General features: G+C 56.4%; 3 protein-coding genes across 7 annotated transcripts in view; 1 reads left to right on the forward strand and 2 right to left on the reverse strand.

Annotated features, from left to right (window-relative positions):
• The window catches only part of EIF3K (eukaryotic translation initiation factor 3 subunit K), a 142,212-nt gene extending 133,385 nt beyond the window's left edge, over positions 1-8,827 (forward strand). The window contains exon 6 of the mRNA XM_081806858.1: positions 8,369-8,827. Coding sequence (XP_081662984.1) covers positions 8,369-8,622 — 254 coding nt within the window. The 3' untranslated portion in view covers positions 8,623-8,827. The remainder of the gene's footprint in view (positions 1-8,368) is intronic.
• RINL (Ras and Rab interactor like) lies at positions 1,426-8,040 on the reverse strand. 2 transcript variants are annotated; one of them, XM_081806849.1, is made up of 12 exons: positions 7,975-8,040; positions 6,838-6,926; positions 6,486-6,645; positions 4,927-5,029; positions 4,590-4,662; positions 4,438-4,502; positions 4,020-4,169; positions 3,507-3,929; positions 2,844-3,161; positions 2,450-2,581; positions 2,119-2,291; positions 1,426-2,036 (listed from the first exon to the last, which is right to left on the reverse strand). In XM_081806849.1, exons 1-12 carry the CDS (start codon positions 8,023-8,025, stop codon positions 1,974-1,976), a joined length of 1,800 nt encoding a protein of 599 aa, XP_081662975.1. In that variant the 5' UTR covers positions 8,026-8,040; the 3' UTR covers positions 1,426-1,973. The 2 variants fall into 2 exon arrangements, with proteins under 2 accessions (XP_081662975.1, XP_030890453.1); XM_031034593.2 differs by having other exon boundaries at positions 6,486-6,641; positions 7,975-8,015.
• Positions 8,323-25,127, reverse strand: SIRT2 (sirtuin 2). 4 transcript variants are annotated; one of them, XM_081806850.1, is made up of 16 exons: positions 24,975-25,094; positions 24,069-24,115; positions 21,005-21,053; positions 20,649-20,762; positions 18,291-18,332; positions 18,024-18,130; positions 17,843-17,899; positions 17,457-17,624; positions 12,930-13,059; positions 10,911-10,970; positions 10,568-10,623; positions 10,340-10,416; positions 10,200-10,251; positions 9,361-9,431; positions 9,172-9,238; positions 8,323-9,051 (listed from the first exon to the last, which is right to left on the reverse strand). In XM_081806850.1, the coding sequence occupies exons 1-16, from the start codon at positions 24,988-24,990 to the stop codon at positions 8,896-8,898; spliced, it is 1,269 nt and encodes a 422-aa protein (XP_081662976.1). In that variant the 5' UTR covers positions 24,991-25,094; the 3' UTR covers positions 8,323-8,895. The 4 variants fall into 4 exon arrangements, with proteins under 4 accessions (XP_081662976.1, XP_006739449.2, XP_081662977.1 ...); XM_006739386.3 differs by having other exon boundaries at positions 17,457-17,525; positions 24,975-25,093; XM_081806851.1 differs by lacking the exon at positions 24,069-24,115 and having other exon boundaries at positions 17,457-17,525; positions 24,975-25,127.
• Between the last annotated feature and the right edge of the window lie 156 nt (positions 25,128-25,283).

The raw sequence follows: 25,283 nt of genomic DNA on the forward strand, positions 1-25,283 counted from the left end.
GAGAGAGTGTGTGCATGTGAGCTCAGGAGCAGGAGGAGCAGAGGGAGAGGGAGAGAGAATCTCAAGCTGACTCCACACTGAGCACGGAGCCTGATACGGGGCTCAATCTCCCCACCCTGAGATCACGACCTGAGCCGAAACCGAGAGTCTGAAGCTTAACTGACTGCGCCACCCAGGTGCCCCTGATGGCTTTCCTTGGCTTGTGATCACCAACTCTCCAACCTTCAAGGCCGGCACCTTCAAATCTTTTTCTGCTTGTCTTCGTATCATCTTCTCTTGTTTGTGTCAAATCTCCCTCTGCCTTCCTTCTATAGGAACGCGTGTGATTGCATTTAGAGCCCTCCCCCAGATAACCCAGAATAGTCTCCCCATTTTAAGATCCTTAATTTAATACCATCTGCAAAGACCCTTTTCCAAAAAAGGTAATGTTCGTGGATTTCAGAGATTAGGACAGGGATCTCTGTTAGGCAGCCATTTTCAGCCTACCATTTGGCATTGAACCATTCAGCAAGTATTTACTGAACACCTAATGGGTCCAGGCATTTGGTTAGGCACTGAGAATAGAGCTATGCACAAGACAGAGATCCCTAGCCTCCTGAAGCTGACAATCTAAGGCCGCACTGACCAGCACGGTAGCTCCAAGCCCTGCGTGGCTATTGAGCGCTTGAAATGTGACTGGTCCCACCTGAGGTGTCAAATAGAAAATACACACTGGATTTTGAATATTTTGCACACAAGCAAAAAAGATTGTTAAATAGTACAATAATTTTTGGATTTTTTAAAAGATTTTTTTGGGGGGGGTGGGGCGCCTGGGTGGCTCAGTCGTTAAGCGTCTGCCTTCGGCTTGGGTCATGATCCCAGGGGCCTGGGATCGAGCCCCACATCGGGCTCCCTGCTCCGCGGGAAGCCTGCTTCTCCCTCTCCCACTCCCCCTGCTTGTGTTCCCTCTCGCTGTCTCTCTCTCTGTCAAATAAATAAATAAAATCTTAAAAAAAAAGTTGTTTTTTTTTTTAATTTTTAAGTAATCTCTACACCTAACGTGGGGCTCAAGTTCACAGCCCTGAGATCAAGAGTCGCATGCTCCACCGACTGAGCCAGCCAGGCGCTTCTAATTTTTGGATGTTGATTACATGTTGAAGTGATAACATTTGGGACATATTGGGTTCAATCAGGTAGGCTATTAAAATTAATTTCACTTGTTTCTTTTTAGTATTTTTTGTAATGGAGCTACTTTCTAAATATATAGCTTGCACTATATTTCTGTTAGGCAACCTAAGGGGAGGGACACTATGGACAAAAATTAACACAATAAATAAGTACATATTATACGGTATGCTAGGAAGTGCTAATTTCTACGGAAAATAAAGTTCTGGGTAAGAGAGTATATTTGCTTCCTGTTGCTTCTATAACAAATTACCACAAACATAGCAGGTCAAAAACCCCACAAATTTATTATCTTGCAGTTCTAAAGGTCAGAAGTTCAAAATAGCTCTTCGGGCCTAAAATCAAAGGCCGAGCCTTCCCGAGGTTCCAGGGGAAAATCCACTTGTCTTTTTCAGCTTCTAGAGGGTACCTGCTTTGGCTCCTGGCCACATCACTCTGACCTCTGCTTGCAAAATCACATCTCTTTCTCTGACTCTGGTCCTCCTGCCTCCCTCTTGTAAGGACTGTGGAGATTATATTGGGCCGCCAGGATGATCCAGAATAATCCCCCCATGTCAAGATCCTTAATTTAGTCACATATGTAAAGTCCCTTTGACCATGTAAGGTAACATACTCCCAGATTCTGGGGATTAGGAAGGGGAAGTCTTGGGGGAACATTATTCTGCCCGCCACGAGGAGGGGCAAACCGGAGGTGGGTCTGTTCCTGGGACCCCCTCCCCCTCCCTGCACCTAAGCCAACAGGGGTCAGAAGTCAGCGCCGTCCTGGTGCCTCCGGAATGTTGCCTGAGGAGCAGGAGGGTTTGAGACCCCTAATCATCCTTGGTCTCGGGGCACAGGGTCTCTCGCCATGGTTCCTCAAAGGGCAGGCTGACCTGTGGGGAGCGGCAGGAGGCTGGGTCAGAAAGGCAGTGGGTCCGGCGCTCCCCTGCACCCGCAGTCCGGAGGGACGGTCACCTGCGCTCCGGCGTGGCCCTGTCTGTCGCGTCTATGCAGCGTCCGCCGGCTGTGCCACTGGCGGAGGGAGGCGCGAGCCTCAGAACTGATCCCCTGGGGCGCGCGGCCCGCGTCGGGCTGGTAGTGAGCGATGTGGTGCAGGGCCCCAAACCACGTGGTCAGGTAGTAGCCGGCTAGGGACAGGACGGGGTGGTCAGCGCGGCTCTCCGGCTACCCTGGTCGCCCGAGGTCCCGCGGCAGTTTGTCCGCCTTCCCCCCTGCTGCGGGGCGCGGCTGTTGGGCCCTAGGGCGCCCCCTGTTGGGTCCCGGCGTTTCTGGGGTGCGGACTCACCTTCCCCACGCAGCTCCTCGGGATCCAGCAGCTCCATGAGAAACTCCACGTCCAGCTGCGTCTCCCCAATGTGCGGACTCCAGATCAGTTCTTCCGTCAGCGCGGGCAGGAAGGCGTCGGCCCCCAGGGGCTCTGGCGGAGCCGGAGGACAGGCTCTGAGCTGGATGGGGGCCGTGTAGACACGTCCCTCCGATCCCCAGGACCACGCGCGCTGGCGGCCCCTCCACTTGTTGAGCATGCAAACGCCTCCTACCAGACCTCCAGGCCCGCGTAGACGCCTCGCGCTAGAGCGTACCACCCTCCCCCCTCGACGTGCACGCAGGCGCCTCCCACCCCGCTCCCGCCACCCTCGAGCTACCGCGCGTCCAGGTGGACGCAGGTAAACCTCCTTTACCTTGGTTCTCGCCCTGAGCCAGGCCCGCGTAAACGTCACTGCACACCGCCAGCAGCAGCGCCACCTTGCGGCGTGGGGCGCAGGCGGCGTGGAGGTGCGCCAGGCGCGCGTGGATGCGGCTCCGCAGGGCGGGGGCGGGGCCCTGCCCCTCGAGCCCCGCCCCCCGGAGGTGCGGAGGCCCCGCCCCCGCCCGCAGCGCTATTTGTCGCTGCCGCAGTCGCCGCAGTTCCTGGGCGCGGAGCGTGCGGAGTCGCGTCCACAGGGCAGGCTTCAGGGGCGCCAGCACCGCCCGGCACAGGGCCGCCTCCACCGCGGCGCCTGCGAGGGGTTGGGGCGGGTGAGCGAAGGGCCGCCGGGCTGACCCCCTCCCCGGGGCCGAGCGCCACCCTCAAGTGTAGGCACGGGTGGGAGAACACGCGTGGAAGAGGGAGCCCGGGTGTGGACACGCGCGTGGGAGAGGGAGTGCGGCTGTCACACATGTGAGAGACGGAGCAGTGGCGAACGGAGCAGGAAAAGGCGTGTGAGTGGCAGAGCAAACAGGTGCGCAGGGATGGGGAGAAAGAAGTTGGGTGTGAACGCACATGGAGGGCCAAAGGAGGGCACACGAGAACCCGAGTGGGTTCGGGAAATGGCCATAAGTTCTCTCCCAGCCCTCCTTATTACCAAGATGCTCGTCCTTCTGGGGGACCCCAGGCCCCCTGCTCTCCAAAACAGCCCTGACATTGGGGTCCTTTGATAAGTGATCCTGGAGGTCAGTAAGGAGGTGCCGCACATCCTGAAGCAGCTCTGTGGCGGGGTCCCCAGGCCTGTGGGGGCCTCTGGCATTTGAGGTGAGGCGTGCCCTAAGGCTCTGGAACTGCCTGCCCACATAGCTGCCCCGGGCCCTGGCCAGAGCCTGGATGTGATGGGTGAGCACATCCTCAGGGCCGTTCTCTTCATCTTTGTAGTTGTCCTCGTTCTCGTCCTCATCCTTGTCCTCCACTTTCTCCTCCACCAGGCTGGCCAGAGCTGGCCCAGGATGGTGTACTTCTGGGCTGAGCGGGCCTTCAACCCAGCAGACCCGGTGAGGGGCAGGGTTCCTGGGGGCTGGATGTGAGGAGAGAGTTGGGCCCCACAGAACAGCAACAGTAGCTCCCCCGTCCCTAGGGGCCCAGGGCCCCGTCTAGCCCAGCTAACCTGAACTGTGTCTTTCTACAGTTTCTGGAGGTGTCTCCGGGGGGATCTGCTCCATCCCCCACCCTCTGTGGGTCTCCAGGTAGAGCTTGTTCACCATGGACAGCACCCTCTCTGAGATGTTGAGGTGGACACTGCCAGTCTGTGGAGGACCTGGGGACCAGAATAACCGAGGTGTCCCAGATATCCAAGGAGCCAGCTCTGCTTCCTTCAGGGCACCGGGGGACTTAATTCCCAGCCTCATTACTGGTTTGGCCCCTGGTCTCTTGTCACTCAGGCCCAGGAGGCAAGCCTCCCACAGCTTCCCTCACCCCCCATTTTATTCTCCCTCAAACCTGGTAGTCTGGTCCCTGAAGGGCCGTCCTGCCAGACCAAGAAGCTGGAAAGTGGCTTCCCCCTCCCTTAGGGAACCATCCCTCACCTGTGTGTTGGTCTCCAGGCCTTAGGGTGGCAGGGGGCAAGAGCAGTGTTCTGGGCAAAACATCCCTGAGAAAAGATAAGGGGGAACAGCAGTGTGGGTGGGATGTCCTTAGGGATGGATCACCCTTAGCCCTTTTGATGGGTGACCAGTACCTGCTGGCTGATAGGAAGGCCAGGAGATGGGGCAGGTCTGGCATGCAGAGGTTAGAATATTCCAGAGACACACCTGGGGGTAGGGGGCAACAAGGGGCAAGGAAGAAAGGTTGAGGGGTGGCAGCCTCATCTTCGCTGGCACTCTGTCTTCCTCCATCCTGTAATTCTCCCCAAAGACCCTCAAGAGAGGGAAATTTCTACCTTTGGAGTCCCCATCTTTTCCTGAGTCTTTATGTTTGCATCCCACTTATGGCACCAAATAGCATTTGGGAGATATTTTGGAAGCAAAGCTGATTAAATTTGCTGTGGGCTGGAATCTAGGGGGTAGGCTCCTCACCTCCAGGAAGCTTCTGGATCTGGTAGGTGTGGACTTCTCCTGGTGAAGCTCCTGTCCTCAACACCAGGACCTGGCTGGGGTCATGTCCTGTGACCAGGAAGCTCTGGGGGGGATGTGGTGGAGACAAAGGTTATCTTTTTTTTTTTTTTTTTTAAGTTTTATTTAAGTAATCTCTACACCCAACCTGGGGCTCGAACTCACAATCCCGAGATCAAGAGTTCCCTGCTCTTCCAACTGAGCCAGCCAGGCACCCCGAGGCAAAAGTCATCTTGAAAGGGATTTGTGCAAATCTCTGTTACTTTTGCCTGCCCATCACCCATTTCCCTTATTTTGGATTCCACACCCCAAACTTCCTTTAAGGAAACCCACTCCCTCCCTTAGTCCCTGCAGGTGGGACTAACTCCCTCCAAGGCCCAGGGATGGTCCCGTGACCTGATCTAGCCAACAGGATGACAGTACTTTCTCATCACGGTGATTGGTTCAGAGGTGGGCATGTGAATCAAGCCCAGCCAATGGAAATCTTCCACAAGATTTTTGCTGGAGCTCTTTGGAAGGAAGCCTCTTTTTACACTGGGATTGCTGGGCTTGCGGGATGTGGCCGTGAGCTGGGGACAGCCATCTCTGCCACCACAGGGACAGAGCCCCCTTGTGAAGGAAGCTGTATAGACCCGCTAGTTGCCTTATCCAAGTCTATCCCTATCCCTTGCAGAACTGCAGCCTTGTTCTGGCATAATCTGCCCAGCTGGAGAAGACGGATGATGTGTAGGCAGTGTTTCTCACCTCTGGGTTTATAACTCCCAGGTGAGCTTTAAAAAAATATTGCCGTCTGGGGGCGCCTGGGTGGCTCAGTTGATTAAGCGACTGCCTTCGGCTCAGGTCATGATCTTGGAGTCCCGGGATCGAGTCCCGCATCGGGCTCCCTGCTCAGCGGGGAGTCTGCTTCTCCCTCTGACCCTCCTCCCTCTCATGCCCTCTGTTTCATTCTCTCTCAAATAAATAAAAATAAAATCTTTAAAAAAAAAAAAAATATTGCCGTCTGGGCCCCATATATTGTGAATCAATTGTGAAGGCTTTTGGTTTTCCTGGTGCAATTGGTGCTTCCTTTCTTTTCTTCCTCCTGCCTGGAGTGCACACATGTGCTTGGACCTGGGGTGGCCACTGGGCAATCGTGAGGGGAGCCCAAGGGAATGGCAGAGAACCTGGCCTTGATGTCACTAGGGCTGCTGAACCAGAGTCTGCAGCTGCCTTTCCGGATGTGTCAGAAAGATAAATGCCTGTTTGCCTAAGCTACTGTAGAACGAGTGTGTGTTCCTTGGGCTTTCACAGTTGAAGCAAAGCCAAGAAATAGGATGAGGAGAAATTTTTAAGTTGTCTAATGCTCAGGGTCCAGACGTTCCTGAAATTCCCTTCACTTCCAGATTTTTCAGTCATTGGAATCGATAAGTAGCCTTTTTGGTTTGCCCGGTTTGTGGTGTTTGTCACTAGGAACCAGCAGAGTCCTGACTGATCCACGGTGTCCTGGGGAGGGTCAGAGAAGGTCCCTGGCTGTGAGTACTCACCCCCGGTGGCCACAGCTCAAGAAGGGCTTCTGCATCCTGAGTGTCCAGCTCTGGGATCTGCCACACCCCCCACGTCCTCCATAGGCGAAGGAGTGGCTCTGGGGTCCCAAGGACCCCTGTGAGGGTCTCATCTGCTCCATTCACCTGTGATGGAACCTGTCTGGGACAGGTGGGGTCCAGGGGACCGGGGGTTAGAGGTGGGCAGTTGGACACTGAGGTGGGGTCAAAGGTGCAGGAAGGGCAGCCCAGGGAAGAAATGGGATTCAGGGTCTTCTAGGGGGGTGGGCATTGGATGGAAGGGACTTCTGAAGCCAGGGCAGGAGTTGGAGACCCCAGCCCCAGCAGCCCTCACCTCTCCCCGACGGTGGGGCCTGCAGAGGCCTCGTCCTCCGGCTGGGCCATCCTCAGGATGCGGGAGGCCAGCAAGCCATGGTCTGGCCTCTGGCAGGAAGGAAGATAAGGCTCAAGGTGGCTCCAACCCAGAGGTAACAGTCAACATATTTACAACCAATATAGCAGAAACCCTGACCAATGCAAATGGACCCAAGGCCCCTTGCTGTGGCAGGTGTTAATGCTTTAGTCCCCAGGTGGTGGGGAGATCTGGGGATCCCAGGAAGCAGGCCAGTGGGTCTTGGTGGGGAGGGGGGAAAGGGAGGACCCAGACTGATGGCTCTTTACCGAGTGGCACAGAGATATTTCAGCTTTTGACAACCAGTGCTGCCATAATACAGACATGGACCAGTTGAATAACAGCTTTTGCCCAAACCCAGTGCCCAGACAGGTGCTCAGCCCACAGGAGACACTCTGTCAACGTGAACTATCTTATACAACATCTTCCCCCTTCCCAGACCACGGCGGGGAGGCCCTCAAATATTCCCTCCCCCACATTTTATTAGAGACATTTTCAAACATCCAGAAAACCAGAATTTTACAGAGAACATCCTTATACCCGCTACCTAGATGTTACTGCTGGCATTTTCTTTTTTGCTTTATACGACATCTGTCCCTCTGTCCATCAGACCTCAACTCTTCAGCAGGTACGTAGTCCTAGCTAGCGTGGGTTATCACTCGAGGTGGGCATTTTTAAATATTTTCCCTGCAGCAGTGGCAGGAGTAGGACCCCTGGGTCCATTCATCTGTGCACCTAACAAATACTTTGTAAGTACAGGCCCAGACTGGGTGGCCTGGGGAAACAGTGGTGGATAGAACAGGCCCCTGCCCTCGGGGGGTGGCATAGGAAAGGGGTAATGAACAGCTAAACAAATCAATCAGCCTGCTGATTAGAAACCCAGGGTTTTAGGAAGGGTGGGGACAGTGAGCAGGTGTCCTGTCCAGGGGAGAGCAGGAAGGAGGGGTGGGGGCAGAGAGGCTGATGCTCGCCTGGATGGCCGGTGGTGCTGGGCAGGGCGGGATGGGGCCAGCAGCCTGACACCAAAGGGAGGCAGTGGGGGGTGACGATGCCAGCCGCTAGGTCCCTGGGGACCCCTACCTGTTCTCCGAAGGGAGGCCTGGAGTAGCAGGAAGTGAAAGTGTTCCTCATAGAGAGAGGAAGCTGGGCGGGCGGGGGGAAGAGGCGGGGCTGGGGGGGTAATCTGAAATCGACCTTCCTCTCTTGCGGGGGCTCAGGCCTTAGGTGACTGGGCTTTGGAGGAAGGAGCTCTGGCAGTCTGGGAGTCCGGGGGTAAGTGCTGCGGGGCTCTCTCGCAGACCCCCGAGTCCCCTGTCAGTACCCTCGGCTGTCTCTCATGAGAGCCTGGAGGTGTTCCCATTCCTCTAGCCCCCTCCCTCCAGCTGCTGCTTTGTGTGCTCACGGAAAGGAACAGCGAGGCCGGAGAGCTGATCGTTAGTTGTTTTTGTTTTTAATTTGTCTCCGATAAGCAACATTATCTGCCCCTCCCGGCAGGGGAAGTGGGTCCCAAAGGGAAGGGGTCCAGCACCCACTTTGGCAGTGGGAGACACAGACTGGGGAGGCCTTCAGGCTCAGCTCCCCCCAGAGGGTGTTATGTCTGGAGGGCCCACACTCCACCCAGGGTACGTTAGACTTGGCCGACTTGGCCACAGGTCCCTAGGAGCGGTAGAGGGCATGGGGAGCCCTGGGGAGCCCTGGGGCCCCTGTCCAGAACAGTTAGGAGTTTAGAGGCAGCCCTGGCCCTGGGAGCAGTTAGAGATTAGGGGAGGTTGACCCGCATCCCCGCGGGTGGTTAGAGACTATGGACTGTTACAGCTGAGCTGCTCAGGCCTCGGCCCCTGGGTGCTGTTAGAGATTTGCCAGGGTCAGGGGGCTGGGACCCCAGTTTTGAAAGGGGGTGGTTAAGAGACTGGGGCAACATTCTGAGCTCCCCAGACAAGAGCTGCAAGTTAGAGGGGGCCAGGGCTGGTGGCGGCTCTGCTGTCCCGGGAGGTGCAGCTGTCACTGGCCCTGCTCCCCCTCCATGGTCCTGGCCTCCTCCTTGGCAGGAGGTGGAGACTTCCCGGGGGAAGCCGAAGTGTTGGGGTTGGGGCTCCCCGACCCTGCCTGGGCATCAATGCTGGCATGCTCCTTCCGGACGAGGTCCTCCAGCTCCTTCTGCAGGGGGCAAAGTTCACAGAGGTCAGAGGTCACCATGCATCATGGGGTCAGAGGACCTGTGGGGCAGGGGTCTAGGGACAGGGCTCAGGGTGGGCCGAAGTGGCCCAGACTTCTTACCTTCCATCCGAGGAGGTCGGCAAGGGCCAGGCAGCCCTGATCACAGTCACCCAGCCAGGCCACGTCCCTGTGGGTGGGAGAGTCAGAGCTCCCAGGCTTGTCCCAGGCCCCTTCCCGCTCTGCTCAGTCCGAGTGCCTTCCCGCCCTCCCTCCCACCTCGGCTGTGACCCTCGCAGGCCCAGGACTGACCTGTAGGCCTTCTTGGAGTCGAAGTCCATGCCTCCTCCGAGGCCCATCATCATCCCCAGGAAAGGGTCAGTCTGTGGGGGAGGGGGAAGCTCAGAACACAGACCCTGGAGCCCGATGGGCTGGGGTGTGTTCCCTGCTCTGTGACTTCGCTCAAGTGACCTGGCCTCCCTGAACCTCAGTTTCCTTATCTGTAGAGTGGGGGCTATCACCAAACCGCTCCTAGCATTGTACTGTCAGTGGGTGAATACTTAGAAAGTGCACAGGGGGCGCTTGGCCGGCTCAGTAGGTGGAGCATGCGACTCTTGATCTCAGGGTCATGAGTTCAAGCCCCATGTTGGGCGTGGAGCCTACTGAAAATTAAAAAAATACAAAATAAAATAAAACAAATTAAAAAAAAAAAAAAGAAAGTGCTTAGAACAGCGCCTGGCACATGGCATGTTTGGCCTGTTCGAGGAACCATCCCTGCTCAGGGATGAGGGAGCGAGGCCACCTCAGGAAAAGAGCCGAAAGTGGGAGTGGGTGCGTCCCAATGCTGGGCTGTGGGCCCTGGGTCCGGCTTGCCCCGACTCTTCACTTGCACAAAGCTAAGCATTCCTGTCCTGGCTTCAGTCGCTTCAAGTTGGGGTTCTATCCCTTGCTCAGAAGGGTCCCGAGTGACCCAGAGGCCTGTAGAATCAGAGTCCAGGTGACCTGGAATCTGACCTCTCTGGATTCTAGAACTCCTGGTTCTGAGCTGGGGGTCCCAGTTTCCCAGGAAGCCAGTGAAAGGGAATGTGGGACCCATGTGAGGAGGAGGAGGAGGGAAAATCAGAGGGGGCCTCAAATAAAAGCCAACTCACCTGCCCAGTCTTCTCCTTGTTGATGAGCAGGCGCGGGGTAGAGAGGGGTGCCCTGGGGGATGGTGAGCTCAGTGGTGAGGACCTGTCCTGGCTCCCCCAGTCCCCAGCAGCGCCCCCCCCAGTCCCAAACCCCAACCTACTTGCTGATGAGGGATGCAAAGGGCTGCACCTGCAGGGAGGTACCCATGATGATGAGGAGATCCACCTTCAGGAAGTCCTATGAAGGGAGGGCGGCCAGTGAGAGCTCTGGAGGCTCGGCAGGGGCTGGGCTGCCTCCCCCCACCCCCCATCTGCAGCTAGTTGGGGAAGCCACCTGCCCCAGGGCCTGGCCCTGGCTGCCCCCACGTCGGGGAGCACAGGCCACTTACTGACTGCATGCAGGAGAAGAACCTCGCTGGGAGGTTCTCACCGAAGAACACGATGTCTGAGGCAGAGGGACAGACAGACACAGAGACAGGAAGAGAAGGTGAAATGGGAGGCAGAGTCAGGGTCACAGAGAGAGAGAGAGAGAGCGGGCAGGAGCAGAAGGCAGACCCAAGGGCTGGGGTAGGAGCTGTGGAGCAGTGGGGACAGATCTGGGGCACTGGTCAGGGAGGGAGGGTGGCCCGAGGTGGGGTGGATGGGCGTGTGGCCTTCTTGGGAAGGGGCTCGTGGAGGGGTGGGGGTCCCAGCCCAAATCTATCTGGGTTGGTCCCTGGCCCCGAGGCTCACCAGGCTTCACCACGCTGTGACATTTCTCACACTTGGGAGTCACCTCGGAGAAGATCTTCTCTGGGCGTGGAGAAGGGGAAGGGAGAGAAGGAGGTAAGCGACTCTGGGCTGGGGTCTGGGGCTGCAGCCAGCCTTCATTGTCCACAAACACACCTCAGTCACTGGGGAGCCTCCTGGGGTGTTTGCCCTGCTCACCCTTCTCAGAGAGCTGTTCCCCCCCCACCTCCTCCCACCCTCCAGGATTCCAGGGGGGCTCCGAGCACCAGGCTACAGCTATGGACTTAAAGAAAAAACACCAGAACAGACGATGAGCAGATGTTTGTCCTTTCCAGGGGTAACTGGATCCCACCAACCCCTGACCTGGGCAATAAAGCTCTCCTAGTGGAGGGGCACCTGGGTGGCTCAGTCGTTAAGCGTCTGCCTTCAGCTCGGGTCATGATCCCAGGGTTCTGGGATCGAGCCCCACACTGGGCTCCCTGTTTGGCAGGAGGCCTGCTTCTCCCTCTCCCACTCCCCCTGCTTGTGTTCCCTCTCTCCCTGTGTCTCTGTCAAATAAATAAATAAATAAATCTTTAAAAAAAAAAAAAAAAGCTCTCCTAGTGGGTCTTGGAGGGCAGCTCTATTTTATCCTGGGTGAGAGGCCTGGTGAGTCCCAGGCCTGGTGACAGAGAGAGGGAAGAATCTGCAGACGATCCTGGGATGGGGATACATCCTTAGGCCCAGCTGCTTCCCATCCTTGGGTTCTGGGACAGACACCTCCCCCCCTCCACACCCACACACCATCCTTATGATAATCATGCTCCTTATCGCTTACTGATTAAGGAAGCTTGAAAAGCATTCTGTCACTTGCAACCAACCCCACAGAATCCTAGCTTGTTTGTTCAGCTCTTCATTCATTCCTTCAACAAACATTTACAGAGCCCCGTTGTGATGTCTGTAATGTAACTGGAAACATTTCAGCACTGACAGTGTTTAGGATTTTGTGGGGGCTGCACGCGCTACTGCTGTCAGGGGCACGTAAGGGAGTGGTGTTCGTTGTCCATTCCCCGCAGCTGTGCACACTCGAGCTATTCTGGAAGCCTCGCCCCAGCGGCTGTCAGCCGGCGTCTAGGCAGAAAGGCCACCCTCCAGGGGCCCCACCGCAAATGCCACAGCTGTCCCTGTCTCACACGGACACCAGAGGCTTTGTGAAGTCAGCATAAAGAATGTGAGCAGTGGCTTGCCAGGGGTGAAATGCGGGGCTTCTGGGCAGCACAATGGATGTCAGACAAGATTCTCACTGGCATTCGAGAAATGTGGACTGGCTGACTTTTTTTCCCCCCTGTTCTGGACACTCTGCCCTTCCATGAACTGGGACGCTGACTTCAACAAGCCCTGTTGTCTGCACCCCTAGGGACAGCCGCCAGCCCTCGTCCCTAGCCAGGCCCGTGTCCAGGTTCACATTCTGTGGAGTGTGACTCACGGGCCATCGGACCCTGTGCCGCTAGCTCGGTCCCGTCCAATATGGTGGTCACAGCCACCGTGTGGCTTTTAACACTGAAATTACTAAAACTGATGTAAAATTCCAAATTCAGATCCTTGGTACCGTTGGTCACATCTGTGAGTGGCCGAGAGCCACACGCGGCGGTGGCCCCCATCTGGGACAGCGCCAATCTGGATTCGAATGTCGTTGCGTTTGCCCTCACAGGACCCTCGTGTAAGGTAAAGTCAGAGCCCTCGTGTGACAGAGAGCTGGGGGCCTCGTGACCGCACAGAACAGACCGTGTGCCCATCTGGTAGCTTCTAGGCCAACACATGTCTCTGCGTGGCTGCACTGGGCGCGGAGCTCGCTTCCATCATAACCCGGCTGTGAGGTGGCGGGAGCAACGAAAGCCCGAGGCCGCCTCATCTCTGGGGGCTGCCGTCAGCTGCTGAAAGGAGCCACGGAGCAGGACGGAACGGGTGCCCACCGCCTGGAGCCCCCGAGGAGCAGACAGAGGGCAGGAGGCCTGCCCTCGAGGATGACGTCCAGCGCCTCACCTTTCATCCAGCTGAGCGAGTACTCCCGTCGGCAGAGGGGGCTGATGCAGTGCGAGGTGTAGAAGGTGCCATGGGCCTCCACCAGGTCCTCAGGCTCCAGCCCCGCCACTCGCTCTAGCGTGTCTATGTTCTGGAGGGAGAGACGGAGGGAAGAGGCTCAGGAGTGAGACACCCCCCGCCCCCCGCCGGCGGCAGAAGGCAGAGCATGGCGCTGTGAAGAGAAGCAAATGGGAGAGAGGGAGAAGGAAGGGAGGGAGAAGCAAGGGGCAGGATGTGCTCTGTAAACTCGTCTGCTCATTGTCAGGGGGTCACCGAAGGGTGAAAGTCACAGATGGTTAAAGGTGGAGCCCAAACTCATACGTCTGTGAGCCCAGACCCACTGCCACCTTCAGCCCAGATGGAGTGTTTCTGCATAGTCAGGCCACTTTGTTTCCATTTTTCAGGAAATTTGTTTTTTGTTGGGACCACACGACGTTCATGGCACCTGCCAGAAATTTGTTGGCATTGATGGACAAGCCTACAGTGGCTCTGTTGGAAATAGAGTGCCCTCAGATGGGGCATCCTTGTGCAGTACCCAACCTGCACAGCTGTCTGTGGCAGCCCTGGCTGAGCAGTAACAGAAATAAGTGAATCAGGAGGGTTTATTTGGTTTTAATCGCTGTTTTCCTAATCAGCAGTCGGGTTTCTTACTGTGGTCTGTTTCACAGACGGCACATTAACTGGCATTCTTTTAAGACACGAATATATTCCTCATTAAACCAGCAAGACTATTCTTCCCTTCCACATAGACATATGTGCTCTCTCATTTTTCTTAAAGCATGCAGCCCCCCTGGGAGCAGCTTTTGTTTGCCCGTGAGGAATGCTGCGGAGGCAGGTGCTGACGGAGCCCCCAGCACGCGGGCAGATGCCACCCCAAGGCGGCCGGTCATGTGCAGCCCACAGCTGACCCGGCACGGCCTCCCTGAGACTCCATGCACAACCGAAAGGGTTCTCTTTCAAGGGCAGATGGCCCCATCCGCTCTCTTCGCTCCCTGCCAGCAATCAGCTTGTTCCCCAAACGTGCAGACAAGAGCCACTGTTCCCAGACTCTCTCTGCAGCTTTTCCCCTCCCCCCGCATTAGCTTTGCCTTTGTTACTTGACTCAGTCTACAGCCCCCCTCACACGTGAGGAAGCAAGCAGTGTGCGTGCAAATAATTAAACAGCATGTAAAAAAAACTACTGAGCTGCCTCTGTTGTTCTGAGGCCACTTCTGATAGAGAAACCACCAACGAGAAATGAATGAGGCTGTCCTGTATGTCCCGATGTGGAAATGATCGCTCCAAGAGGTTAAAAGGCACAGGAGAACAAAGGCTGTGGGAAAACTATATATGAAGGTGTGTATTTGTTTGCCTGTGTATAGAATGTTTTTAAAGGTAATACAAGGGACGCCTGAGTGGCTCATCGGTTAAGCGTCTGCCTTTGGCTCAGGTCCTGGGATCGAGCCCCGCATTGGGCTCCCTGCTCCGCGGGGACCCTGCCTCTCCCTCTCTCTCTGCTGCTTCCCCTGCTTGTGTGCTCTCTGTCTAATAAATAAATAAAATCTTAAAAAAAAAAATAACGGTGATAGGAGAAGCCAACAACAGCAGTGGCCCCTAGGGAGGGAAGCTGAGGGCTGGGGAGGACGGCCCCAGGACGCCCTCTCCTAAAGGCCAGGTGGTGATGAACGCATGATGGTATGTGGGGAGTGACATGTAGCCTGGGTGTGTGGTGGCAAGCAGGGCACGGTGAGGATGGGCAGTGGCCTCCCAGCTCCAGCCCAGTGCTCCCCCGGGGGCAGCCAGCTCTTCTCAATCTGCAGGAGAAGCCTGAAGTCCGGATTTTCAACTGAACTCTCTTGCTTTTGAAACCTTGGCTCCTTTTTTGTTTCGGAACACTGTGTCCCCCTGATGGACACAAAGGCAACAGCGGTTTTGAAAAAGCATGAAGTTGGGGGTGCCTGGCTGGTTCACCTGGTAGAGCAGAGCTTGAGCTCGAGGCTGGGAGTTTGAGTCCCACACGTTGGATGGAGAGATTACTTAAAAATAAAATCTTAAAGGAAGGAAGGAAGGAAGGGCAGGAAGCTGCTATGTGGGTGAGGATACGGAAGGGTCTTCCACACAGGAAGTTAAGTGAGAGAAAGCCAAGTACAAGCCTCACGTGTAGGGTAAATGCCATGAATATATTTAAAAGCTACTTTGCTGCGGAGATCGCAGGGGCTTGAGTGAACAGGGCAACTGTTCTCATGTTTGAATGGAGACTTATATCTGGAGATAAAAATAGCGATCATACATAGCTCCAGAAGCGCAACATCATCACAATCCGGAAAGGGGCGAAGACAGTGTGTTCCAGAAAACTAGGTCAGTGACTCAAAAAGTGGCTGAGGTTGACGGAGAGGGTGACAAGTTTGAAGAAAACAAAACAAAGCGGTCTCCTGAAACACGAGAGTGGAACTTTTTTTTTTTTTTTCCACGTTTGTCTGTTTTCTGTAATCGGCTGTTTTGCTGAGGTATGTGCAGTTAAAGCCATGCATTCCCTGTTGCCAGTCGGGGACACACGACTGCACCTTTCCCACGGGCCCCAGGATGGACTGCTGCTGGCTTTCACAGAGAAGCGGCCCTGCCCGCTCTACCTTCCAAGCAGATTTGGAACCCGCACGCTTCTCCCCTCAGCGGCCCCTGCCCTGGGCCAGCCTCCATCCTCCTCTGCTCTGACCGTCACGGCAGCCTCCTCCTTGGTCTCTGCACCCCCGAGTCGTCCCCAACATGCAGTCAGAGGGACCCCTGGGTCAGGTCACATCCCACCCTGCTCAGAGCCCTCCCGTGGCTCCCTCTCACTCAGCCCTTGCTGTGGCCCCAAGATCCCACATGGTCAGTCCCCGTCCCATCCCTGAGCTCGCCTCCTCCGTTCTCTCCTGCTGTTCTCTCTGCTCACTCGGATGCAGCTTCTCGAACGTGCCAAATACAGTCTCACCTCAGGACCTTTGCCCCGGCTGTTCCCTTTGCCTGGAACCTACTCTCCCCCTAGATGATCCCGTGGCTCCCTCCGTCCCCTCCTAGAGGCCTTTGTCTAAATGCACGCTTCTCAGTGAGGCCTTCCCTGATACCGGTTGACAACAGCATCCCCCCCCTCCTCCGCCGCCCCAACACTTCTAATTCCCTTTCCGGCTTAATTGTGCTCCACAGACCTCGTGACACCCTAGCTGTGCTTCCTACCTGTCCTGTCCACTGTCCCTCTCCCCACAGCAGACTGTCAGCTCTAGGGGGGCAGGGATGTCGCCGCCAGCAGGGCCTGATGTGGGCTCGGCACTCAATAAGCACTTGTGACAGAAGATGATGACACGGGGCCACGGTGCGGATTTCATGAAATCACGCACGAGGGAGCCCTTGGCTTGGAGTGAGCTGTGTGTGTCATGTCTGAGCCACGTCCCGTGGATAAAACGGACTCTGGGAAGAAAGGTCCAGTTTATCCTGAGCGGGGGCTCGTCCCGGAAGGAGGAGGCTGTCCTTTCTCAGGCCACCACCGCCAGTCCTAGGCAGCGGGCTCTGGCCCCCATTTGAGAAATCTGGACTTAAAAGAAATTCATCCTCCCCCTGGTGGCAGCTTCCCAGGCTGGCAGGCTCCAAATCGCCAGGTGCAGGAAGAAAATGTTAGAACGCCCGTTTATCTTCAAGTATTCTCTCTTTTATAATTTTGGGTTCTGAGGTCTCTTTTTTTTTAAAGATTTATTCATTTATTTTAGAAGGAGAGAGAGAGAGTGAGGCGAGCACACAGGGAGGGGAAGGGCAGAGGCAGAGGGAGAGAAAGAGTCTCAAACAGACTTGAGTCTGAGCGAGGAGCCTGACATGGGGCTCGATCTCACGACCCCGAGACCATGACCTGAGCCGAAATCAAGAGTGGGGCGCTCAACCGACTGAGCCCCCAGGAGCACCTGAGGGATCATTTACAGCACGATATCGCTGTTAACTGACACTGCGTAATTTCAATACGTATTCACACGCGTTCATAAAACACACATTCCTAAATCAAAGGTAGGGGCGCCAACAGTTTTTACAGTGAGGGGTGCGGGATGCCCCAAACGCCTTGCTGGCTAGTCCAGAAGCCCACAACGTGAGCTGTCCTTGCCGGCGAGCTCCGGGGCAAGGCCCATGGCTCAGCACCTGACACGTCTGAGCCATGGCCCGTGTTACACGCGAGGCCTTTGTGCAAATTCTAAAAAGATGCCCCTTCCTTACGACTCCCCACCTGCCAGTTGGAAAGCGGTCACGGTGTGCTGACTTTGTCAGCTCCAGTCACTCGGTGGCCACGTGCTGACAACCCTAACGGAACAGGAAGTCTCCGCTGCAAACAGTGGCCTCTCACACGTGACGTCCCTTGCCCCCACGCTCGGGATGGCGCTGAGCGGAGCTCCCTGCCACGTCACCACACACCTGAAGGGTGAGGCTGTTCTGGCCTCTGCTTTACAGAGGGGCAAACTGAGGCCAGGGGGGACGGTGCCCACGGCCGCCTACCTGCGTGTAGCAGCGCAGCAGTAGGTCCTTCTCCTTCAGCAGGCGGATGAAGTAGTGACAGACGGTCGGCTGGAGGGGAGCAAGCGGAACCACACCGGTCGTGACAGAGCCCAGGGGCCATGCGTCGCCACCGGCTGGGAAGTGTTCCAGGCGCTCTGGCTGGTTTACCTCATGGAATCATCACTAGCCCCATTTCTCAGATGGAAAAATGGAGGCTCAAGGTCACAAGAGCAGGAAATGAGGGACCAGGAGGTGGACCCAGGTGGCCCGGAGCCCAGGAACTTCATGACCACGTGACACTTGTCTGAAGGGCCCCAGAGGAAGCCTTTCCCATGCCTGCTGTCCCCCAGGCTTTCCTGTGCGCCCCCCAGCAAAAAAGAGCTCACCTTGAACTGCCCAGGATAGAGTTCCTTGGCAAGAGCAAAGAAGGGCTCTGGGTGTTTCTGTGGGAGAGAGAACCAGAGGGCTGGTGGGCACCCAGATGCCCGTGGTGAGCTGAGAGCTGGGGCCAGGCGATCCCCGCGCCCTCCTCACCATTACAGACATTCCTGCCTGGGGAGCACATACCTTGAAGTAGCCAATCTCAAAGATGGCCTCCGGGTAGGGAAGATTGTACTTCTCTAGGTTGGCGTAGAGGCCCGTGGATGGGGAGCGGAAGTCAGGGATGCCGGCGGCTGGGGGAGGTGGGGTGGGGAGCGATGGGTCAGGGACCTCGGCCCCATCTATACTCCATCAATCCCCCCCCAATCAAGGGCTCAGACACGGCTTCCCCCAGTCCCTGGATGGGGGTCCCCCAACATGGCAGTGGCTACTGGGGGGAGGGGACGCACTTACACGTGGAGATCCCAGCTCCCACCAAACAGATGACCCTGCGACCTGGAGGAGAGGAGTTTCCACATCATATGACAGTGCGCTCAGCCCCAAAATAACAGCACCCATCACAGCCCCCGACGCCATTCGCAGTGCCAGGCCCCACGGCGGGCATTTCAGATGCATGAATGGTCTTCCCATCTCGGGGGGGGTGTGTGTGTTAACACCCCCACTTTACAGATGAGAAAACCAAGGCTCAGACAGAGGAAGGACCATGCAGTCAACTGGTGGCAGAGTCAGCGTGGGGACAAGGAATTTACTATTTCAAATTATACCAAATTGGACAGATTCGAGAAACGGCCACTTGGAGAGAAGTTTCCCCTCCTAACTAGATCTAGACAAAAACGTATGCGCTCTTAGAGAGAAGGCTGGGGGCAGCAGGGGGGTGCCCCCCAGAAGAGCTACAGGTTATTGTAGAAATCTCTGGCTATGCCGCACCTTTTGGACACAATCTTGAATGACCATCTATTTCTAGCAAGTTCCTTCAGCATATTCCTTTCCTCTATAATCAAACACACATCAGCCACCGGAGTCTGATCATTTTCAGAGGAAGACCAAAGATTTGCCCCTCTTGGCCCTCACCCAGTGAGCAGCAGGTAGGTAAGAGGGCTTCAGATCCTGGCTCTCCTGCTCACCAGCGGGGTGGGGGAGGGGGTCTTAGTTCAGCTCTCCCCCCTGGGGCTTCAGCTTCCTGCTCTGTAAAATGGGCACAATTACAGTCCTGACTTCAGGGGGCTGTCAAGAGAATGAAGTCATTCGTGTAAAGCTCAGATCAGTGCCCGGCACTGAGCACACACTATTTATGTGTCTGCTATTATTCTTTGAGTCAGTTGTACTTCTTGAGACCCAGGATTTGTACGCGTCTAAGCACTTCATTCCCCCGTTTTCTCCTGGCTTTCAGAAAAGAGGATGGGAAGGTGTGGTAGGAGTCGAATCATTTCACAACCACACGGGGCTGTGCAGAAATAGCCCTGCTGCCTTGTCAGCTGCTGGCGGGCAGCCCTGCCACGCAGGCCCCAGGCATCTGCCCGTCAGCTGATGGTCAGGCACAAGTGTGAGGCCTGCGAACTGGGGACTTCTGGGGTATCCTGTGCGAAGGAGGACAGCAAGGGTCATGAAGCCCTCGGCTTTGTCTCGGGGATGCCATCGGACCGGGCCCAGCTGGACCCAGCTGGGGCCCCGTGGGAGGGAGCATGTGCTCTGGATTCAGGAGTCCTGACTGCCTCTTGCCAGATGTGTGACCCTGCATGGAGTCACAACCTCTCTGTGCCTCCGCTTCCTCCTCTGTCCAGATCACACCTATCAAGTGCCTAGCCCAGTGCCTGGCAAATGGGGAGGGCTCAGTTAACTGTTGTTCTTCGCTGTGCCCCTCATAGGCAGCCTCATGAGCCAACTGTCCGTCCCAAAACCCAAGTGCAGGAGGACGGAAGCAACCAGAGTTTTGCGGCCATTGCCTGTGCTGTCTTTGGGGAGGAGATGTCTGCAGACAGCTGCCCGGCCTGGCCCAGGAGAGGGAGGCTCAGCGCAGCAAGCCTGGACGCCTGAGCAGGGAGCCGGCAGCAGCTGGAGGACAGGGAAACGGGAGAAGACGTTCTCAACAAAAGGCTGTTCAGGGCCCTCAAAGGGTCGATTGTTCTCGTTGAGGACTGCCGAGGGCCCGGTGTCTCAGACTCTGGTGACCTCAACTTGCAGCAAGAAACAGAAATGACATGGTGACCTAGTAGACAGGCACCTACGTAGCACCCCGAAACGCGCTTCCTGTGATAGTCACAGGGCACGCGGCTCTTCCGGGCCGCTTTCCGGGCATTTACGTCTCTACTCAGGTGTTGCACCCCTCAGGACCCTATGGGGTAATTACTATTGGTATCACCTTCAGTCTGTCAAACAGGTCTGGCCAATCAGCAATGGAGGTGTGACCCACGCCTGGCCAATCAGAGACACGGTGATTGGTTTGCGGTAGGAGGGTGACCCAACCTGGCCCAACTGGGGCCAATCTCTGCCCTTTCGCTTGAACCCCTGGAAGGAGATACTAGGCTGGTGGAACTGACACTCGGTCCTGCCAGGAGTCCCTTCCACCTCAACACAGAAAAGCTGCGCCAGAGGGGGTTAAGATTCTTGACAACACGGAAGCCTCCGAATCCAGCCACGCTTAATGCTGGATTTTAGTTACAGGGTCAATACTCCCTTTTTTGGCCTAAGCCGGGTGCACCTGGGTTTCTTGTTACTTGGAAGCAAAAGGTGTGATGGTTCAAGTGGCGGCGGCTGAGAAGTCACTTGGGGCCAGGAGCCGGGCAAGTGGCGCAAGGCAGGGCGGGGACTCACAGCGCTCGCTCTGCATGTAGCGGGTCACCCCTTCCAGGGTCAGGTCGTCCAGCAGACGCTCCTTCTGGGTGCCCAGGCCCAGTGTCTGGGAGAAGAAATTCCGCAGGAAGTCCACTGGCCAAAAAGCAGAGCGAGAACAGCAGGGTGGGCGTTCAGTTGGGGTGCACTGGGGCCCCGAGTGCCCCTGCCCCAGCCAGCCCTGGGATCCCCCACCCTCCCACAACCGGGGACCTCTAGGTTGCATTGCACCCAATATACATACCCTGACTGTCACCCTCAGTGGGGGTGAGGGGTAGCAACTACATCCCTGCCCTAAACTGCTCCTCCAGAACCCCACTCCCAAGGAAGATACTCACTCTCGGCTTCTCCGCCTGCAGCTCCTTCCTCAGTGTCTGAATCTGAGTCCTGGAAGGGGTGGGGGTGGGGTGACCAGGCCCCAGAAGTGGCGTTAGGCAGGGAGGAGAGGGGAGGGTGGCACCCGGGTCTGGGGGGGAAAGGCTCTGGCTGGGGGTGGGCCCAAGGAAGAGAGGGGTGGTCCGGGGGCCGGTGTGCTTGGGCTCTGGGATGGGCTGCATGGGTTAGAAACCTGGTCCTGCTGCTCCCGAGGAGCCTAAGTTCTTTGCTGTTCTGAGTCTGATGCTCCTCATCTTGGAAACGGAGCTCAGAAGAGGTGGCACTGCATCAGAGGGCTATCTGAGATGACACGCGTTAACCTAGGGGAGGTGCTCTGCGCAGCACCCAGTGGGGTAAGTGCTCGGGAAGTGCTGACATTGCCCGGTGTCCCGTGTCCTTGCCTTGCAGCCCCTCCCGTCCCCTGTGGTGTGGGCCTGCTGCCCTCCTCACCACAGTCACTCCCGTGAATGATGCCAGTGGAAACGCCTCTGTCCTCACCCTGGGGCCCTCAGCGCTCCTGCCTGAAGCCCCGGACTCCACCTTTCCAACCCCTCCGAGTCATTATCTAGCGTCATTATCTACTCCGCTGCTCAGCCAGGCTCCCAGATGGCAGGTTCGAGACTCTGTCCTGGGCCCTCTCTACTTCCTCTCTCCACCATTCCTGGGCTTGCTCCCTCATCTGTGCCAATGGTCTTGGCCTAGCCATTGATAATGCCACCTCCCAGTCCCCAGATCTGGGGTTCCCGCAGCCTCCTGGATGCCTCCTCCTAAGTGACTCCTGGCCTCCCTTTCCCACCACATCTCAAACTGGGCTTTAGCATCTCTCCTAAACCTGCCCCTCCTCCTAGGCCCCATCTCAGTGTGGCTTCTGTCCCCCAGTCTTTGTCTCCCTCTCCTACCCTCCCATCATAATGTGTCCCCTCCCCAGGGCTCTACCTGGTCCAGCCTTCCTCCCTCTGGGGGCCCTGTCCTGAACTCCTCCCTAAGCTCCCAGCCTCAGCCTCCACCTCTGATGGACTCTACTGCCCTCTGGGTGATGGCCTGGCTGTGTCAGCCCATCCCGCCCTCCGCTCCAAGAGCCCCTCTTGCTGGCTTCTTCAGTCTAACCATCCGATCACCAACAGATATGGAGTCTGCCATGATGTCAGTTCCAAGATGGTGGGGATTTTTCGTATTTACCCGTGGACGCCCAGCACCAAGAACAGGGTCTGGCCCCTGGCAGGAGCTCCAGAACTAACCACCACTGAACGAATGGATGCTTGCTGTGTGCTACACCAGGGCTGGGCCCTGCAACAGACCTCACAGAAACACAATTCTGACTAACGCACTCTCCTGCCTAAAACCCCTCCAATGACAGACTCCCCCATCATTCTCTGCTCTGGTTTCAAGCCTTTTTGAATAGGAACTGCCCTTCCAAACACATTTAAATTTTTTAATTGCTTTTCCATAAGCTTTGCGAAAACTTTGACCATTAGACCATGTGTGACTTGAGGCACTTGCCTCCAGTTCCCTCACCTGCCCTGGTCACGATGACCACCCTTCACAGTACAGTGGCAATGACTCTAGATTTTTTTCTCTGCACATAAAACTCATTCGTTTTCCAGAAATGGGTCATGCCATAGTACAACATCTTCCGTCTTCCGCAGAACAATATACTATAGATCCACCTCGTCCTTTAAAAAAGCTACATAGTGTTGCATTGTAAGGATGAGCCATAGTTCATTTAACCCGCCTACTGACAGCCACTTGGGCTGTTTCCAGTGTCGCCCTATTACAGACAATGCTGCAGTTTACATCCTTGAATCTCTCTTTCTGGGACTGAGGATCCCTTTTTAACATTAAACCTTTCTCTGTGACAGTGGCTGAGCCCCGGGAGCCAGGCGAGGGAGAAGCCCCGGCCTGACAGGAAGCTTTCAGCCCCTCAGTGTGGCCCTGCTGTGCATCTGTCAGGTGCTTTCATCTCAGCTTCTGCGCTGCCCTACATCTGAATGGCGATCTCGCGTCTCTGGGGGGGTTGGCAGTCTTTCAGGCTGCAGACAGTGAGGCTCTGTGGGAGGACTCGAGGGCCCTGCCCAGCATGTGGGAGCAACTTGGCCTAAGGGGGAGCTGGAGGTGCTGGTGGGGCCTTCAAGTCTCTGTGAGGCGGCCTGGCTACCTCTTCCTGAAGTTTCTGGAAGGCAACCTGCAGGGTGCCGTGGGTTGCAAAGTGGTCCCTGCTCTTCTAGCAGGGGGGCCTGAGGACAAGTTATGTAACAGCTCTGCCTCAGATTCCTCATCTGTAAAATGGCCCCAGTAGGCCTTGCCCCCCCCCAAGGGATTCTGGGAAGATGAAATGAAATGATGTACATAAAGCACTGAGCGGAGTACCCAGCTGGAATAAGTACTCAATAAATGCTAACCTCAGCTATAATTAGCTAACCACCCCCAGCCACCAGGCTAGTGACCACATCATACCCTTCATGCCCCCCAGTTTTTGCACAAGCTGTGCACTCTGCATGGAACACCATTTCTCACCCTGCCTAAGAAAATTCTAAGTCACTCTTCACTTACTGTGAGGTGTCTGCACCTCAATCTGACTCCTGGGCCAGCCTGTGGGTTCGCCCAGGGAACGGACCGGCTGGAGTCTCTGTGACCCCACAGAGTTTACTCTGCCTTGAGCTACTTTCATAATCACCCTGGAGGGTCATTTCTAGTCACCTGTCCGTGAGATCTGTATGTTCAGGGACCAAATCGGATGCCCGTCTCTCCCAGGCCCAGCATAAATGAGGTTCAGAAAGGATAGGGGGAGGGAGCAAGGAAAGAGAAAAGTTTGGGAGGGCAGGCCTGGAGTTGAGGCTGCACACCCTTCTCTGACAGTCCCCAGAATCCACCATTCCCCAGGAGGCTGAACCAGGAGTTGGGGCAAGGGACTGGGGCAGTGAGCTGAGGGCCCTGGGGTAACTGTGTCCCCTTTGCCACCTCCCCCCGGTGTGGGGTGCGGGAACAAGTCCATCTCTCTCCTTCCCTCCACCCTTCCCCAAATCTCACCTGAGCCTCCTGCACCTTCCCTGCCTGGGTCTCCAGAGGGTCAGAGGCTGGGGGAGGAGGGGGAGCAGACGTGGTTACAGTGGGGGGCATGGTTAAGTGGGAATGAAGGGCTTCAAAGCAGAGGGGCAGGGAGCAAGAAGACCCACCAAGCTAATTACACTGGGGTGGGAGGTGGGGGTAAAAGTGGAGTAGAGGAAGGGAGGGGATGGGGAAAAGTAGACCGTATTAGAGTAGACAGTGCTGTCAGGACAAGTGGTTAGTGAGGGACAAGGAGGCTGGGGCGGGAAGGTTTAGGAGAGGGAGGAGAAAGCAAAGCATACAGGGCATGGGGGAAGACTTAGAAGTGAGGAAGAAAATCGTGTGTGTGTGCGTGCGCGCGCGTGTGTGTGCAGGGAGGGTTAGGTTTACTAACAGAGGGAAATTTAAAAAGGAAGAGAGGAGATAAGAAAATGCTCTGAGTAGAGACGGGTTTAGGAGAGGAGGTGCAGTGGGGACGGCATGTTTAGGAGGGGCACAGGAACTAGAGGGAAGAGATAGGAGAGGGGCACTAGGGGTCCCCTAGCATCCTAGTTCCGCCTAACAACCAGGTACCCTTAGCAACCGGGTCCGCGGCAACCTAAGTCCTTAGCAACGAGGGTCCTCAGCAACCAAGGTGCGAGAAACACGCGATCATTAGGAACTTGGGGGACGTGGCAAACGGACCCTTAAAAGCTCGCGACCCAGAAACCCACCAACCTAGCAAGATGGATCACTTAGCAACGACCCTCCACCCCCGCCCCGAATCCCACTCCGCGCCATGCAGCCCCAACCTCCAGCCCCACCGTGCCCCTCCTCGGGCCCCGGGGCCTGCAGCCCTCAGCCAGGCCCCGGCGCGGCCCGACCCTCCCACCGGGGTCCCCGACTCACGGTCCGGCTCGGCCATGGGCGCGGGGCGGGGGCCCTTGGGGCTGTCACCGACGGCTCTGTCCCGTGACGGCACCGGAAACAGGAGGGGCAGAGATAGGGCATAGAACTACAACTCCCAGCAGTATCGAGGATGCATACGGGTTTTCGCACAGCGTCCGGCGCGCGCCGCTCTTATGTTAGGAAGCCACGCGAGGGCCGGACTACGAGTCCCAGAGTGCTCCGCGCAGGCAGCCATGTTGGTGAAGGGCGGCCGGAAAATGTGGGAATGGGTAGAGAGCCGCAGTCCATCTGAATACTCTGATTGGTCAT

This window comes from Leptonychotes weddellii, chromosome 16 (assembly GCF_054177405.1).
Source record: "Leptonychotes weddellii isolate Sample4059 chromosome 16, ASM5417740v2, whole genome shotgun sequence".
Taxonomy (NCBI): domain Eukaryota; kingdom Metazoa; phylum Chordata; class Mammalia; order Carnivora; family Phocidae; genus Leptonychotes; species Leptonychotes weddellii.

Excerpts from the sequence above, each read along its gene's own strand:
- RINL (XM_081806849.1), bottom strand. The coding sequence starts at position 8,025 with ATGAGGAACACTTTCACTTCCTGCTACTCCAGGCCTCCCTTCGGAGAA. Across the intron at positions 6,927-7,974 it reads GGCCTCCCTTCGGAGAACAG|AGGCCAGACCATGGCTTGCT; the intron begins GTAGGGGTCCCC and ends CCTTCCTGCCAG. Across the intron at positions 2,292-2,449 it reads CGAGGAGCTGCGTGGGGAAG|CCGGCTACTACCTGACCACG; the intron begins GTGAGTCCGCAC and ends TCCTGTCCCTAG.
- SIRT2 (XM_081806850.1), bottom strand. Across the intron at positions 18,333-20,648 it reads CTACATGCAGAGCGAGCGCT|GTCGCAGGGTCATCTGTTTG; the intron begins GTGAGTCCCCGC and ends CCTCTCCTCCAG. Across the intron at positions 9,052-9,171 it reads CCGACCTCCTCGGATGGAAG|AAGGAGCTGGAGGACCTCGT; the intron begins GTAAGAAGTCTG and ends TGCCCCCTGCAG.